Raw genomic sequence first — 18,847 nt, forward strand, 5'->3', positions numbered from 1 at the left:
TCACGAGACGGCTGCGCGCTGCTGGGGAAAGCCACGCAGCTGGTCAGGCCGAGACCTCTGCAGACCTGTGGCCTCCAGGCCCCGCTGCATGGACCCGAACAACGGCTTCCGCGTGTTCCCTCATCTGGTACTTTTTTAAAGACCAGCCCGAGACTCCACCTGTCTTCACCAACCTCCCACCCAGCCTCCTTCTCATTTCCTCTCAACACACAGCTTTGCCTTTTTTAGTTAATTAAATGTAGAATGAGTACTTAGGGCATATCTAAGGTATAAAGAAAAATATAGACGACGCTCTGTACCTATTACTCAGTTAATAAATAAAACTTTCCCAATACACTTGAAATGCCTTTGTTCCCTTCCTGATCTCGTCCCTCACACTTGTCCTCCCGAACTCCACAATGGCTCTGCTTTTAGTGTTTTTCATGTGTTGTATGTGCCCCTACACAGCATAGAACCCGGGTAACGTTTTACATGTTTTAAGATTTTCTGTAAGTCCCACCGTCCCTTGGTCTTCCTGTCCCTCCTTCCTCTTTCTCTTTTCTTTATACTTCGTGAAGTTAATCAATGTTGATATATTTTGAAATGAAGATCCATTTTGTGTAAAATGAATAGGCTACAATATATTTGCCCATTTTCTTATTGATGGACATGTATCCTGTTGCAATATTTTGTGTAGAAGTTGATTTATTATGAATGTTCCTTTAGTTGTCGTTTGCTATGCACCTTCTAGAGGTTTTCTACACCATACCCTTAGAAGTAGAGTTGCCTTTCAGCTTGTAGCATTGATTTGGGAACTTCTTTTCCAATATAAGCATTTAATACTATAAATTTTCCTTTAAGCACATTTTGATATGTAGCATAGTGATTTCTTCTGATTTAAAAGTACACGTGGGATCCCTGGGTGGCCCCGTGGCTTAGCACCGCCTGCAGCCCAGAGTGTGATCCTGGGGTCCCGGGATCGAGTCCCACATCGAGCTCCCTGCATGGAGCCTGCTTCTCCCTCTGCCTGTGTCTCTGCCTCTCTCTCTCTCTCTCTCTCTCTCTGTCTCTCATGAATAAACACATAAAATCTTTAAAAATTAATTAATTAATTAATTAATTAAATCTTTAAAAAAGTACATGCACACACATTTTTATTTTAGTTTGTTAAAGTTTATTTCACAACCTAGGATATAATTTTAGTAAATATTCCATGTATACTTTGAAACAAAGTGTGTATTCTGTTGTTGGATGAATTGTGTGATAAATGTCAATTAGGTCAAGTTGTTGGTAGTGTTATTTTACTATTTTATATCTTCACTGATTTTTTTGTCTGCTTGTTTCATCCACCATTGCTGAGGGAGGAATGTTGATGTCTTTAGGTATATCATTGTGGATTTGCCTATTTCTCCTCTCAGTTCTTTAAGCTTTTGCTTCATAGATTATGAAGCTCTGTTGTTAGGTGCATTTACCTTTAGGATTGTTATCTTCTTGGTGAATGACTATTTTATCACTATATAATTGTGATATTCTTTATATGAGATCTATTTTATTTGATATTAATATAGTCACTGCAATTTTCTTTTGATTAGTGTTTCCATGATATAACTTTTTCAATCCTTTTACTTTTAATCTATGTCATTATATTTAATTATAGTATGAAGTATATAATCAGGTCATTTTTATCCAAGCTGATCATCTTCTCTGTCTTTTAATTGGTGTGTGTGTGTGTGTGTGGTTTGCATTTAATATGTTTATTAATAGTGGTTTGATCAAAAACAAACATTTTGCTACATGTCTTCTACTTATTCCATCTGTTTTTGTTCTTTACCTCTGCTTTTACATTTATTTTGTATTTTTTGTTATTCTCTTTTACCTTCACTATTGGCTTATTATTTATACTTATTTTTTAAAGTTATTAGTAATTACTCCCAAAATTACCATAATTTTTTAAAAAGATTTTATTTATTTATTCATGAGAGACACAGAGACCGAGAGAGAGAGGCAGAGACCCAGGCAGAGGGAGAAGCAGGCTCCATGCAGGGAGCTCGATGTGGGACTCGATCCCGAGTCTCCAGGATCAGGCCCTGGGCTCAAGGTGGCGCTAAACTGCTGAGCCACCAGGGCTACCCCATAAATTTTTTAATTAATTAGCTTACCTTCAAATATTTTAGTGATGTAATTGTATCCTCTACTTTTATACTTTTAGTGTTAAGGACTGTTTACAACAATAACTCCCCATTCATCCTCATCATTCCTTCTTGATGTTCTGTTTTTCTCTTCTGATGCGCTGTAAGCACATGGTTACTCTTCTTGCTTTAGGCCAGTGGTTAGCAAGCTCTGCAGGTCAAATCCTGAATACTAATTACTTTTACAAATAAAATGCTGTAATAGGACCATGACTCTTTGTTTATGTGCTGTCAACGGTTGCTTTTTTACTACCACAGCAGAGTTGGATGGTTGTGACAGAAACTGAATAGTCCAAAAAACCTAAAATATTTACTCTCTGTCTTTAACAGAAGTATGCCAAACCCTGCCTTAGGCAATTATCTTTTATAGTCACTACAGGTGAGAAAAAGATTAAATTAACATTTGCTTTCCTTTATCCCACTCACAGCATTCTAGTTTTCTTTTGTAGATCTAAGGATGTCTCTTTTACATCACACTTGAAGAGCGTCCTTTAGTATTTCTTTCAGTGCCGGTCTGATGATAATGAACTTGTCAGTTTTTATTTGTCTGGATAAAAGCGTTTGTCTCTCTTAATTTTTACAAGTTATTTCTACACTGTATAAAGCTCTGGGTTGATGTTTTTCTTCTTTCAAAACTTCAAGATGTCACATACATACCAATAAGAAGTCCAAAACATCTTCTTATTTTTGTTACTTTATATGTAACTTGCCTTTTTTTTTTTCTTTGATTGCCTTAAAATTTTTCTGTTTATCTTCATTTTTCAGTAGCTTGAATATGATATACATAGAAGTTTTTGGTTTGTGATTTGCTTGTTTGTTTATTGGGGTATGTGTGTTTTCTTTTCTTTTCTTTTTTTTTTTTTTTTTTTTTTTTGTATGTGTGTTTTCCTACTTTAGTATTTCCTGAACTTCTTGGATTGGTGTTTTGATATTTAATACTTTTGGAAAATCTTAGGCCACAATCTCTTCAAACATCTATCTTTTTCCTTCTTCTGAGATTCAACTAACACATATATTTGCTTGATATTGCATCACAGCTTTTGAACGCTCTCATGCATTTTCACTTTTTTTCTTTGTGTTTCAGTTTGGGTAATTTCTATTAGCCTCTCTTCAAATTCACTGATTATTTCCTTGATGGTATCGTATGTACTAATGAGATTGTCAAAGGCATTTTTAATCTCTGTTTTGTGTTTTACATTCCTAGGATTTGTATTTGATTATTTCCAGTAGTTTCTATCTCTGCTAAAAATCTCCATCTGGTCATGGAAGTTGTCACCATTTCTATTAGTGTCCTGAGTATATTCTAATAGTTTCACCATTTGGGCCATATATGAATCTGGTTCTCTTATTGTTTCTTTTATTTCCCTCTTTTTCTGTTGACTATTTTTCTTTGTCTTCATCTTCATCTTTGTCTTTATGTTCATGTTTGTCTTCATCTTCTTCGGGTGGTGTGCAGGAGAGTAGAGTATAAAATAAATAGCACTTGTGCCTGGAAGTGGGTGTTCCTCTCTTTCTACTAAGCCTTTAATTCAAGTCAACCTGGTCAGTAACTGACCCAGGTTTGGGTTTTGTGGTTACTGTAGCTCCCTGCAGTACATCACCAGTTTCAAATTCCTCTAGCACTCATTTGTACTTAGAGTGGGGTTCAGGTAGCTGGGGACTGTTCCCTACTCTCCACGTAAGGCTTTGCCTCATAGCTTTTACCTACCAGAGGTTTACTATTCATGCTTTTACGCTCCCCCAGAGGTAGGTTGCTGCTACTAGTTTCCTACTGTTTTGGGGACTGGTAGTTGGGTGGAGACATTCTCTGTTGTGCTATTTCAGCCTTGATCTTAGGCAAACTCTGTCTACCTGGGTCTGGGGTAAGGCTTTCTCGGTGGCCCGTCCTTCTCCTGGTAAAGGAGGAACAGAGGATCTCTAATGGTCTGATGCCAGGAACTTTCCTGTACCTCTCTTAGTTGCAGTGAGCCCTGGCGGCCACAGAGCCTGAAGTGTTCTGTAGGGAGGAGGACCTAAGTGGTGTGGCTCCAGTGACTGCTCTCCTTCCACAGGCCTGAATCCCCAAGGGATGCTTTAACCAGAATCCCAGTTTGTTCCCAGTCTTTCTCATGAGCATCTGTTGAGGGAAGAAGAGTCTGTTAGTGGATGCAGACTACCCTTAAGTTTATGGCTTTCAGTGTCTCTGTACTTTCATAGTAGACCATCCTTGACTTTCAGAAAGTTATTAAATATTTTGGCTGAATTTTTATTACCAGCTTATGTGAGGCCTGACATCTCTTCCTCCTGTGGAGGGAAACTGTTCCATGGAGGCACTTGCCTGTTCTTGGACTTCAGGCTAGTTGGCTGCTCTGAGACTTCTGTTCTCAGATTAGTTAAGGAAAAGTTATGATTTTATAGATTCAGCTTTTTCTTGAATTTATACTGGGAGTAATGGTCTTTATATTCTTGTGTATCTTAAACCGAAGCTGAAAATGTCTGTGTTACAGATACATTTCCCTAGTACGTAATTTGTTACCTCACTTTTTATGGTATCTTTTATTTACAGAATTTTTATTTTAATGTACTCAAAATTATTAATATTTCCTTTATGGACTGTGCTTTTGAAGTTAGATCTTTTGTACTCCATAGTTCATAAATATGCTTTTTTCTTGAATGGAAAAAAAATGAGGTCTTTAGGGAGAATATCCTCAAGTTTCTGCCCATACTTTTCAGATCATGCCTCATTTTCTCTTCACCTCCCTCTTCCTCTCATTATGGCAGATTACATCATCTAAATTTTTCCTTGCTCCATCAATCATATTCCTTTCTCCTTAATCTTCAGTTTCTCTTTTTCAGTTATTGTTTTTATTTTCTTTGGATTTATTTCCAAAAGTTGAATTCCTGGATCATATGGTAATTCTATTTTTTTAATTTATTTGAGGATCCTCCATACTGTTTTCCCTTGTGGTTGTACCAGTTTACATTCCCACCAACAGTTCCCATGAGGATTCCCTTTTCTCCACATGGCATCACTTGTTAGCTCTTGTCTCTTTGATGATGGATATTAGTGCTTGCTTTAGCAGCACATATACTAAAATTGATGACGGATATTATAACAGATATGAAGTGATATTGCATTGTGGCTTAAAATTGCATTTCTCTAGTGATGTTAAGCATCTTTTCATTTACCTATTGGCCTTTTATATATCTTCTTTGGAGAAATATCTATTCAGATCCTTTGACCATCTTTAAATTGGGTTATTATCATTTTTTGATGTTGAATTGTATAGGCTTTTTGTATATTTTTGGATATTAAACCCTTATTAGATATTTGGTTCACAAATGTTTTTTTCCTATTCCACAAGCTATCTTTTCACTTGGTTGATGGTTTCTTCTGCTGTGCAGAGGCTTTTTACTTTTATGGAGTCCCACTCATTTATTTCTGCTTCTGTTGCTTATGCTTTAGGTGTCATGTCCAAAATTCCATTACCAGGACCTATGTCAAGGAGCTTTATTCCTATATATTCTTTCGGGAGTTCCATGGTTTTTTACATTAAAGTCTTTAGTCCATTTTAAGTTAAATTTTGTGAGTGATGTAAAATAATGGATGTTTCATTCATTTTTAAAAATATTTATTTATTTGAGAGAGAGAGTAGGGGAAGGGGCAGAGGAAAAGAATATCCAAGCAGACTCCCACTGAGTATGGAGCCCACTGTGGGGCTTGATCTCACAAGCCATGAGATCAGGAGCTGAGCCAAATCCAAGAGTCAGATGCTTCATTGACTGAGCTATCCAGGCACCCCAAGTTTCATTCTTTTACATGTGAATATCCGATTATCCCAGAACTAACTAACTAACTAACTAACTAACTAACTAACTAACTAACTATTTATTTATTTATTTATTTATTTATTTATTTATTTATTTTTATTTTTAAGATGTTAAAGGTCTCTCCTGAAATCTAGACCCATATGTTCAACTCTTTTCCAAAAACAATGTGGTTAGAACTGAACTCATCATCCTTGACTAAAATCCCTCCTCTTTATACTCCAAACAGTTTAGTGGTCCATAATTTACTGGTTTTCATCTGAAATTCCTGTCTTTCATCATCTCAATTCTAAATTGCATCTAATTCCATTACTAGGGCTAGGTAATTTTATTTAATAAATAGCCCTTTACCCTATTTAATAATTTTCTTTGGAATCCAGATGCTTTACTCTAGTCATCTGTTTCTATTTTGACCTAGAACTTCTTTATTATTTCATTTTCCTAGAATATTAAAATGACCTTTATGCAACTTGTTTTCCTTTATAAGTTGCCACCTTTTAGTACATTCTCTACTTTGACAGCCAGTAAACTTTCTAAAAAATAAAATGTAATCAATATACAATAGGTATATTTAATGTGGCTTCTTTGTGCTCTGAGAATTAAGTTTAGTGTCTGTACCTGACTTTTTAAAATATATTTGTTGTATGTAAAAATTTAAATCTATTCTTGTGCATGATCTCCAAACAAAAAAATTTTTATTTTTTTATTTTATTTTATTTTTTTTAAAATTTTTAAATAGACACAGAAAGGGAACTATGGTACTTAATCATAGGTAGATGCTGTATTTACCACCTAGAAAATGCAGTGGTCTTCTAGAGTTTTTCTGGTAATATAACTGATTCATTCTGAGGAATGTATCTTGTTAATAGTTGTCAAATATGAAAATTTTCCTCAAATGCAACAAAAGTAGAATGAAAATGAACAGAATCATAACAGGTTGTCATATGATCCATGTCTTATGTATTTGGCTTCATTCTCTGTGAATTTGAAGTTTTCAGTTTTAAATGATGAAATATGCCTAAAATGGCACCATGTTAGTGTTTGTAGGCATCTTCAATCCTTTCCAGTTGCCCAAAAGTGAACACTCACGTACACACAGAGTTGACATTTATTTTACTTATTTTTCACTGTAGTGTGTTGAGCTGTTGTTTTGCTAGGATTTAAGGATTTATCCATATTGTCTTATTCAGGTCTCTTTTTCAACTTTTAAGGTAACCAATCAAAATTAGGGGTTGGGTTTTTGGTAAAGAAGTATAGGGAAGTTAACAAAGTCCTTGTATCCAAGTCCCATATGCATGACAGTCTTTCATAGATGTTACCCCACTAATACTAATGAATTTGTCATAGGTTCTTGATAGAATACAGTTCCATGAATATGTGTCTGTCCTCATCAGAAAAAAACTTGCAAAAAAATGGAAAACATTATTTTAATGCAGAATATAATTTTCAAAATGATGGATTTGGTCTAATTGATAGCACAATGGCCCTTTACCCCAGGCCTTTATTCCTGGTTGTGTCCTGAGAAGCCAATGTGTATTTATCTGCAACTTTATTATAATACTTCCCAAAAATTCAAGATGCTTTCTGGATTTAATTTTTGTGAGATGATCTTTAGAAAGCAGAGCTGAATAACAAAGCTCCTTTGTTAAAACAACAAAGACTACGGCTGTGGATTAGTGAAATTGGAGACCAAATCATTATTTCAAACCGAATTTGATTGTCACTATCTCTTTAAACAACATTGAGCAGACATTTAAAGATTTATTATACATTTTAATTCAGGTGGTAACTTGATTTAAAACAACATTGATTTTTTTTTTCTAATTCGTTCTTGGTCATATATATCAGGCTAAATATTAAAATGAATTTGAAACTATTTGAGGTTGTCTGCATAGGGTATTAAATTCCTGGAGGAGCTTTCTTTCCCCCATGCTGATTTTCATCATTTTACTGTTACTTTCATTCCCCACCCCCCTTGAGCTTTAGCTTTCTAGAATTATTATTTATTCTTTTCACCATACACCCTGATCATTAACCAATTAAAACTTTGTCAGGCAGAGAAGCAAGAGACTCTATGGATAATGATGAGGTTGGAAACTCTTGTACAACTTGTTGGCTCATATTGGAAGAGGAGTATCATGTCAAATTATCCTTACGTGCTCATGAATAATGTTCTAATAAGGATGGATGGAGAGATGAGCTTAACGGGTAGTTCTAATGGAAGAAATAATAATAATATCCACCTTGGTAAAACATGCTCATGCCTTGACAAGATGCTGTCTGCTCTTGCTGCTAAATTAGATGCATCTTAAGTTAGCAGATCCTATTGTTATCTACTGTTTTACAGAATAAACTAGAAGAGAAAGTATACACCTTTCAGGATTTATTTTTTAATAAATTTATTTTTATTGGTGTTCAATTTGTCAACATACAGAATAACACCCAGTGCTCACCCCGTCAAGTGCCCACCTCAGTGCCCACCACCCAGTCACCCCCACCCCCCACCCACTTCCCCTTCCCCCACCCCTAGTTCGTTTAGAAGTCCCTCACATGACCATAAAATAATTGCATAGAGAATACCCATTTAACTTAGAGTATATGGCATATTAACTGGGTGGATTAACCTTGAAAATAAGAGTGAGATAGGCAGGAAGGAATTTGCAGTTTCTACCTGTCTTTAATTCTTAGCTTTATACTGAGCTCTGAAGTAACTAAGATGTTTGCTGTTGCTATTTCCTAAATGCAGGATTTCAGCGTGGGATATAGGCCTTTAGTGTGAAGATACATTAAGCCAGGAATCATCATCAGTGACATTTAGACACGAAAATTTGGAAGATTAAACAACTGAAAGTTGATCATGGAAATCAAAGAGGAAGGAGCATCAGAAGAAGGCCAGCACTTTCTTCCCACACCCCAGGCAAATGATACTGGGGACTTCCAGTTCACAAGTAAGTATGTGTTCCTCTCTCTGTAACTCTCTGAAAATGCAAATTAGGTCGAGTAAACACACATGTATGTGTAATCACAGAAACAAAGGGCATGAAATTAACTTTGGTTTGCACTATCTATTTTGTTATAGTGAGTTTACGGTGTGCTTCTCACCTTTTATCTTGAGTGAGATAGACGGTAGTCTATGAAGTGGTTAAATATCAAATAGATTCAAAGTTCTTAAATATGTAATAAGACACTAATACTTTTTAGGTACACCTTCTATTTAGCATTTATATAATCTCATGTGGAATTATCTTTTTGAACATGGAAATGTTCTCTTTAAAATCAAAAGCATGTAAGGTGAAAGCACTAGGGCACAACAGCTACCATAGACCTGTAAATTGCCACTTCTATACGTGAGAGCACCGAGTCACATGAATAGAGCAAGCACGGAGAGCTGCCGAGATTTGCGTTCGGGCATTAGAATTGGTTTTTATGGGGGACATCTGGGTGGCTCAGTGACTTAAAGGTCTGCTTTCCGCTCAGGTCATGATCACCGGCCCTGGATCCAGCCCTGCATGGAGCCTGCGTCTCCCTCTTCTGTGTCACTTCCTCTCTCTGTGTCTCTCATGAATAGATAAACGGAATCTTCAAAAAAAAAAAAAAAAAAAAAAAAAACCCTCTCAAGTTTAGGTCTTATTGTTTAGTGTGAATTGTGTCTTTTCTTTCCAGAAGATTCCTGTTGGCAATTTTTTTTTTCTTCTTTTTTTTTTCTTTTTCTTTTTCTTTTTCTTTTTCTATTTTTTCTTTTTTTTTCTTCTTTTTCTTTTTTCTTCTTTTTCTTTTTTTCTTTTTTTTTTCTTCTGGCAATTTTTTTAATACTGTCAGACATAATGCCAAACTTTTCCTTTAATTTACATTATAAAAATAATCTTTAGAAAACAGTATTAGTTGGATGAGTTTTCTAAGAAATTTGGTTGTCAAAGCTTACAGAAGTTGTTAATAACTTAAAAAAAATCTACACTTTTTGAAATGAACAGAGATCTACCTAATGATTATCACTCTCATCTCTCCTGGGAAGTCTAAAATTTTTAACCATGGTAATGTTAAATGTCAGCAGGAGAAAAAAATAAATGGTTACCATGCAAAAAATGTTCACCCTGTAAATAGATGATTTTATGCAACGAGGTGCTTCTAACAACAAGGTAGTAGTAAATTTAAATTGAATAAAGTAAATGTACCAGTAGAAATAAACCAGAGAATGATTTTGGTCACTTCTAACGTTTATCATCAAATGGCTTACTTTCACATTAATTTTAGTTTTGCTTCTTTGGCCACCCATGAATTATAATAAGTGGCATCCAGGTCCTAGTGCACTTTTGTTTGGGAAGCCCCCGAGCTCTGGTATCCGTGGTATCACGTTGCTCCGCGTTATCACTTGCCACAGCCTAACCTTGCCACCTTCTAACTACCACATGTTCCCATGTCCTTACCTTTGGTCTCAGACCTGCCCTCCACTCCAACTCATTTAGCCACGTTATTAGATTTCTTAAAAATCAAGAAAAAAACATATAGAAAGAAGAATTATCAGAATTATCAGAAGAATTTTGTGAGTTATCAACAACTTGACGGAATAACCACCACCATAATGTCCTTCATCACCTTACTAGAGATGGCTCTTTAATTAATAATTTACTATTTACAACAGGCTGCAGTGGTTTGAGAAAAAAATCTATATAAGAGAGTACTTTTGTGAGGTCCTCTTTTTTTTAGGATTTTGCCTCTGTCTACATGCATCTAAAAGAAACTAACAATTGAAAAATATGTCTTAAATTTGTCAAAGCTGAAAAAAAAAAAAACAATTCTTTTCGGTTTCTTTATAGCCAGAGAGTTAAATAGATCTGTCAAAACTTTAGTCACAGTTAGTTCTGCTACAAATATTATGTCCTCCCTTCTTTTCGGTTTCTTTATAGCCAGAGAGTTAAATAGATCCGTCAAAACTTTAGTCACAGTTCTGCTACAAATATTATGTCCTCTGCTACAAATATTATGTCCCACCTGCTTATAAGTCTGGACAATTAACCGAGTGAATTCTTTATGCCAAATAATATATTTATGCGTTCTGGTCAGGGTGAAACATAGCAGTATGTGTTGACATATTTTTGGTACTGAGTTACATATCCTTAATCTGAAATCTTACTCATTATTTTTAGGTATTCAGAAGACTCCAAATGAACCACAGTTGGAATTCATCCTCGGTAAGGAATTCCATCTTATTTGTACTGATAAATATAGTAGTAATTTGGATACATAGTTTGCATCTTAGGTGGCTTATATCCTTATATCATTGCTTCTATCGTTGTATAATTTAAAAACTTTTATGAATATTGTTCTATAAGAAACTTTCATTCATTAGGGTATAACTTTGAGCTCAGTGGCAGGATGTGTAAAATAGAGGAGATTAAGGGTACACTTATTATGATGAGCACTGAGAAATGATATAACATTGTTGAGTCATTATATTGTGTACTGTAAATACTACAGCCCTGTGTTCATTATACTTCAGTTTGAAAAAAACAAAACAAAACTGAGAGAAAAAAAAACCATTCTATGTGGTGTTACTTTCCCCAATTTGTAAGTAAAGACTCTGAGCCCTCAACCAGCAGCTGACTGCAAACCTGGTGCCCAGGACCTGACCCAGTGCCTGGGCTCCGCGGCTAATGGGCATTTCTCGACATCCCCGTGCCGTCTGCTCCTTGAGCTGAGCCCTGGACTCGTGTAGGTTTTCCTTTTTGCCACTTAAAAAGTTTCCAGCTTCTTTTCAACGTCACACACTCAAAAATCCCCTTTCTCTTCCATCTTGATTTTCAGGACAGATCCTTAGTATTTGAGAATTTAGCTATAATTCTAAACTTTGACTTGCTTAAGGAACTTTAAAGATCCGTTGCGTGTAGAGATTTATAGCTTTGTCCGAGGCTGAACGAAAACGTGTGCTCTGGGGCTAATTACTGCTGAGCTAGTGAGTGGCACCTGCTTTGTGTCTGAATTTGGTGTGACTGCAACATGTCATTAGGAAATTAGCTGCAAGATGGTATGGAAAGAGGGCAAAAATAAGGTTCCTGTGAACCATTTAGAGACTTTTTTTTTCTTCTTAGTGTTCTAAAATGTTTTGAAAGCTCACCAATATCTTCACATTTTACTTGCAATGAGGTTTCATAGAATCATATATATAGGTATTCAATTTCATATACAGAGACCAGATACTTAAGTCTTTAAATATTGATATACATGTTTTATAAAGTTATGGGCAGGGGTAGCCTGAGTGGCCCAGTGGTTTAGCGCCGCTTTCAGCCCAGGGTGTGACCCCGGGGTCCCGGGATCGAGTCCCATTCGGGCTCCCTGCGTGGAGCCTGCTGCTCCCTCTGCCTGTGTCTCTGCCTTTCTCTCTCTCTCTCTCTCTCTCTCTCTGTCTCTCATGAATAAATAAATAAAATATTTTTTAAAAAGTTATGGGCAAATTGAAATATATACATTTACTACCTATAGTAGTTTTCAGTGGTTTGAAGTTTCAATTATACCATAAATATACATTTCCATTTTATAACAAAATAGATGACAAATTTATAGTCTTTGCTCAAAATATTACATTTTGAAGTGTAACTTACTGAGATAATAACTATATATACTTTTTTGTTTTGTTGGTTTCTTCTAAGAGTTTATTTTTAGAGCAGTTTTAGGTTCCCAGCAAAACTGAACAGAAAGTACAGAGATTTCCCATATACCCTCTGGCCCCATAAATGCATAGCTTCCCCATTTTCTGTATCCCCTGTCAGACTGGTACATTTGTTACAGTTAATGATGACATATCGTCGCTCTAAGTCCATAGTTTACATTTGGGTTCATTCTTGGTGTTGTGCATTATATGGATTTGGGTAATGTATAATGACATATATTCATCATTAAAGTATCATGCAGAGTATCTTCATTGTCCTAAAAATCCTGTGTGCTTGGCCTATTCATTCCTCTCTCTCCTAATCCTTGGGAACTACTGATACTATTTTACGGTCTCCCTAGTTTTGTCTTTTCCAGAATGCCATATAGTTAGAATCATACAATATGTAACTCTCTGAGATTCGTTTATTTCAGTTACATGCATTTAAGTTTCCTCTATGTCTTTTCATGGCTTGATAGCTCTGTTTTTTTTTAGCATTGATTAATATTCCAGTGTTTGGATATAGCAGAGTTTATTTGTCCACTCACCTCCTAAAGGATATCTTGGTTACTTCCAAATTTGGGCAATTATGGATAAAGCTGTGTGCAAGTTTTTGCATAGACATACATTTTCAACATCTTTAGGTAAATACCAGGGAGCACATTGTTATATGGTAAGAGTATTCTTAGTTTTGGTAAGAAATTGCTAAACTGTCTTACACCATTATTGTGTGTTCCCACCAGCAATGCATGAGAGTTCTTGTTATTTTACATCCCCATCAGCACTTAGTGTTGTCAATGTTCTAGATTTGGGTATAATTCATTTTTAAACATTTTATTTTTGTTACAAGTATAGCTAAAAGGTGCTGTAAGTTAAGGATCCAAGATTTTTTTATTTGCCCAGGTATTGAGAAACAGAAATGTGAAAACTCAAGCAACTTCTGTGTTAACACCAAAAAAGCTGTACTTTTTTTTTTTTTTTTTCTAGAGAGTTCTCAGATGGTAGCAGATACAGAAAGAACTTGTTTCAGAAAGGGAGTGAGTAGCAAAAGAAGCCTTGGTGCCTCTTGACTCACTGTAACTTGCTACTTGAGCCTTTATCTATTCATCTTTCACTTTTAAGAGAATTTTTTTTTTTTACTTTTTTTACTAGGATTTCAAAGAATGAATACTTGTTGGAGTAACTTGATCTATTTCAAAACACAGATAAGGCCTTATTTGCATCCTGGAGAACAAGGTAAAATGTGAAGGAGGCAGAGACAATTGGAGGAAAGGCTGTTAGTCGAACATGGAGGCCAACTTTCAAGAGACAGGGTGCCTGGGCCAAATACGTATCTTCTTTTTCAGATAAAATTATCCATCTTGTTCAAAGACCTAGCTACATTTTTTGTTTTGAAAGCCCAGTCAAATTCAGTAGCAGTGCTGTTGTCACTTACATTTCTGGCTTTGAATCATAGATCTAAGAGATGAGCAGCTGTGAGAATTTATTCATAATAATATCCCTCCCATAAAAAAACACATCAATTTTCTTTTCTCATATTTATTCAAAAAAACCACCAGAATTCTTAACAACAGATAATTTTATCTTATCATGTGGCAAAAAAATGCCTTACAAGTAAACAAAGTTATTTAGATTCTCTGGAAATCGTGCTGTTGATCCTGGAAGATATATTCCCCAAACTGTTTGTTATGCTTCTGAGAACTTTAAAATCCTCAATTGTCGTATTTCTTGAGGAAAAAAAAAAAAAAAAAAACCTTTTTAAGACTTCTTTTTCAAGAACATTACAATTAAATCTATGTAGGTTCCACCATTATATTTCTGGTACTTTTTTGAGTTTTCTTAATCCCACAAATTATTTAAGACCTCACCTGCTATCTAGTTAACTTCATAACTAATAATGAGAGAATACTAGTTTCCTAAATATTTTATCATTATTATAAAAGCATATTTATTTAATCAAAAATGCAAAGCATCTTAATATAAAAAAATATTCGAAAAAAGAATGAAACAAAGTAGGAGGCTTCTTTTCCACCTAAGTTTTCAACTAAATTTTTGATATTTGATTCCTGATTCTTTGCCTAAATATTCAAATAAATTGAGAATTTCAATGGACTTGCTTTTAAAGAGATACCCTAATTTTCTCATATTGCTTTGTATAAGTTACTTTCCATTGAGGATTTGCTTCTATCTTGTTGTATGTCATTGTGAAATCACTCTATCTGAAGTGATGGCTGAAGTTGCTCTGCTACACCCTTATTCGAGTAACTGAGGTAGGAGATAGTCAGTTGAGCAAGCTAATTGGTTAAAAATGTCTTGATAGGACAAGTTCAGCATTTATCTGAATAACAAGTGAGTATCTCAGGTCCATTGTCAGCCATATTTCTAGCAGTTTACTGAATTTAAATTATGTAACTCACTCTTACATCTGCAACTCTGTTTTCACATTTTTCCTTTGTTTCATTTAAATGTGTTGCTACCCTTTTTATGTATGAGATATAATACATATATTATTTTTATGTATTTACCCTTTTTTATGAGATATAATTGAAAACCCAAGAGAACACAGATTTTTCTTACAGTTTAATAAAATTATTTCTGTTTTAACAAACTCAGCATTTAAGAAGAGAAATCATGGGACACCTGGGTGGCTCGATCGATTAAGCATCTAACTCTTGATTTCAGCTCAGGTCATGATCTCAGGGTCCAGGGATAGAACGCTGCTTAGGGGCTCTTGCTCAGTGGAGAATCCGCTTGTCTTCCTCTCTGCCCCTCCCACTTCTCTCTCTATCTCTCTCTCAAATAAATAAATAAATCTTTAAAAAAAAGAAGAGAGGTCATTTCCTAAAGCTGGGTGCATTTCTTTTGACGCTATTGAGGAAAATATATAGAGAAAACTAATCTTGGCAAAGATAGAACTTTCTATAGACTATTTAAGTTTATCCTCTCAATTATGCTTATAATATTTACTTTTATATATATCCATTTATTTTTTTTATTTTTTTAAATAATAAATTTATTTTTTATTGGTGTTCAATTTGCCAACATACAGAATAACACCCAGTGCTTATCCATTTACTAACTCCAAAGTCAACAGAATCCTTATGAGTATGTTTTCACATTTTATGTGGATACTACATATCATATATCCAAATCCAAATAGGCATTAATGTATATTAAGACAGAAAGGAGAGACGACATGTGTGACGTGCGTGTGTGTGTCCGTGCGCGTGTTGTCCTTGTGTTCTTTCTCTGACGCTGTGAGGTTATATTCTTAAAGTAATTTTTACCTTGATGGCTGATACCTAATGGAAGCCAATGACCAGATAGAGGGTACATTGAAAGACATATTTCAGGCATGTCAGAAGCCTCCGTGTCAATTATGACAGGAAAGTAAAGACATGGATGCTGGAGCGAAATCTCTAACAATTTGAATCATTCTTTCATACAAATTATATTGGGAGCATAGAAAACTTGTAAGTAAATAATTTCAGGTGGTGTTAAGTTCTACGTAGGTAGTAAACAGAACAACCATATAGAACCTGCTTAGGGAACAGGTAATTGACTTGGGGGGACGGAGGGTATTTGAGATATAGAGGTCAACGAAGGCCTCGGTGTATCCAAAGGGCCTTAGGATGTGGATACTTAATTTGCAGCGTCCATACCAAACATAAGACTCAGGTGACTTTCTAAGCAGGAGGGCCTAGTTATAGTAAATATTTAGGTAGCAGGGAATAGGGTCATAAGAATGGGACTCCTGGAGTTCAAAGGTAATGAGTTGGGCTGCTGGTTTGATCAGGGTTGAAACCAAGTTAGGAGTGTATCTGGTCTTGTAGTAAAAAAAAGCTTCAGAGGCAATGGCAAACTAGTGAGGGACCGCTTGCCGGAGGGCTGGAATGCCAAGGTCAGAGCAGGACAATTGTGGGATAGAAGAGATATTGATCTAGTGAGATCCAGGCCCCAAGGCTTCTTCTAGTCTCCCTTGCTCCCTACCTGCAGGGTAATAGGATCAGGCCTGGTGCTTGGACACTGCCAAGCCTCTAGTGAGCAAGAATTAGAGAGAAGAGGGTTCAAAGCCAAGAGATTGTTAAATTCCTTGCCTTTAACCATTGCAATAATCCATATATAAATTTATGGGAAAAATTTTTCCAGAGACTTATTCCTCTTGAAAGAAAAATGTATCAACTCCTCCCCTATACATTTTATTAGTACACAAAATAAGACTAATCTGAGGCTCAATTTATTTAACAAACCCTTACTTCATTTTTCAGTTTTCTTTAAAATTGACAAGTCTATAGCAACTGCTATAATTTTCATAGTAAGATAATGAAAATTATCATAGATAAAGATCAACAATGGGTAATGGAGAAATACATCTGTTATCCCTGCGATATGGCCATATATCATCATACATTTTCAGACATAGTTAATGCTCTTTATTTCCATTTTTTTATAAGATTTTATTTATTTATTTGACAGAAAAGAGAGAGGACACCAGCCAGGGGAGCTGCAGGCCCAGGGCAGAGGGGAAAAGCAGGCTCCTCGCTGAGCAGGACCCAGGGGTCATGACCTGAGCCAAGAGCAGGTGCTTAACCAACTGAGCCACCCAGGCACCCCTCCTTATTTCCATTTTATTATTTCACTTCTTGATTTTTCTCCTAATACCTCAAATTCAGAATGGATGAAGGAAAGCGTAGGCCACTATATTTTATTCTCAAGAGTCAATCAGCATGTGTGGTTTAATTTTTACAGTCTTAAGTGGAATACTGTACAGCCATAAGAATCATCGGTCAGAAGGATATTTTATCAAACAATGGAATGTGGAAATTGTCAGAGCAGAATAACAAACTGCATGTACGGCATGACCCTTATTTAACTCTTTGTATGTGCAAAAGAATAAGATTGGATGAATAAGTATGAGTATCTTTAATTGTAGTTATGACAAGTGTTATATCTTCCAAAATCTCTGCAATGTGCCCGTATTAATGTCACAATCAGGTGTTGTAATTTTTAAAAATAAATAACCTGAATAAGTGGAACAAGGAAAGGGGCATAGCTGAAGGAGTAAAATTCTGCTCTTTACCTTCAATTAGCTCATTGTATAGAGAGGTCAAACTAAGACTTCTTAAATCATTTAAAGACCTTTAAAAGCCAAGCTATTTTTACAATCTCTGAGAATATAAGAGACTGTGCAAAGGATCAAAATGGTATAGGAAGGAGTAGTCAAAAAAAGCTTCCTAGGGAAGACTAACTAAAGTTAATTTTTTTTTTTAAGATTTCATTTATTTATTCATGAGAGACACACACAGAGAGAGAGGCAGAGACCCAGGCAGAGGGAGAAGCAGGCTCCCTGCAGGGAGCCCCACGTGGGACTCAATCCCGGGACCCCGGGGTCATGCCCTGGGCTAAAGGTGGTGTTAAACCGCTGAGTCACCCAGGCTGCCCAAATTTTGAAGTAAGAAAATAGGATTAAGGAGGAATCACATTCTAGACCAGGAAAGCAGCATAAGCAGACACTTGTTACTTGAAACAAGATAAAGACTTCAGATCCAGAAATCACACATGCAAGAGGCATGTGCTAAATACTTATTCATTGTCACAGCAAGCTACGTATAGAAGGGCCAGCCATTTTGTCTTCCTAGAAGAGAAAATGGAAAATGTGCTCTCAGACTTGATTCTTGATTCATCTACTTCTTGGTCTTTTAGATTAGTGATCTATCTATCTATCTATCTATCTATCTATCTATCTATCTATCTATCATCTATCTATCAGTAATTCCAAGTGTTTTATAAGAAACTAACTTCACATTCATTCTGTAAGCCATGCCAGTTCGTGCCATAAATAGGCAAATTGAAATTTACCACGTAAGGAGACTATTTTTTTCTACAGAAAAACAAATAATAGTTTTGTAGATACACAACCCACCATACACCTATTTTTGGTAAATAATGTGTAGCATCTTAGAATTCGGTAATTAAAATGCAATTTTGTCACAACATTATGTTATGGCTTAATGACAAGATGTCCTTAGAGAGGTAAATTCAGATATTAGAGTGGCTTTCAAAAAAGGAGAGCTTATCCTATTTGATTATCAAGCCTTTGTCCAGGAGGGTGTCGATTCGAAATACTTTGTTCTTCTATTGGATCATACATTAGGTTATGTGTACTAATTTTGGCTTTTGTATAAAGACATATTCTAATAGCCCGGTTAGAAAAAGCAAGCAAGCAAAC

The 18,847-nt window shown here is 35.6% G+C and overlaps 1 protein-coding gene across 5 annotated transcripts in view; it reads left to right on the top strand.

Moving 5' to 3' along the window:
* Positions 1 to 18,847, top strand: part of INPP4B (inositol polyphosphate-4-phosphatase type II B) — a 366,072-nt gene that overhangs the window by 15,867 nt on the left and 331,358 nt on the right. For all 5 annotated transcript variants that reach the window (XM_038564555.1, XM_038564564.1, XM_038564554.1 and 2 more), the window contains exons 3-4: positions 8,722 to 8,923; positions 11,120 to 11,164. In XM_038564555.1, the coding sequence (XP_038420483.1) occupies positions 8,833 to 8,923; positions 11,120 to 11,164 (136 nt within the window). In that variant the 5' untranslated portion in view covers positions 8,722 to 8,832. The remainder of the gene's footprint in view (positions 1 to 8,721; positions 8,924 to 11,119; positions 11,165 to 18,847) is intronic.

The sequence above is a fragment of the Canis lupus genome, chromosome 19, assembly GCF_011100685.1.
Source record: "Canis lupus familiaris isolate Mischka breed German Shepherd chromosome 19, alternate assembly UU_Cfam_GSD_1.0, whole genome shotgun sequence".
In the NCBI taxonomy this organism is placed as follows: domain Eukaryota; kingdom Metazoa; phylum Chordata; class Mammalia; order Carnivora; family Canidae; genus Canis; species Canis lupus.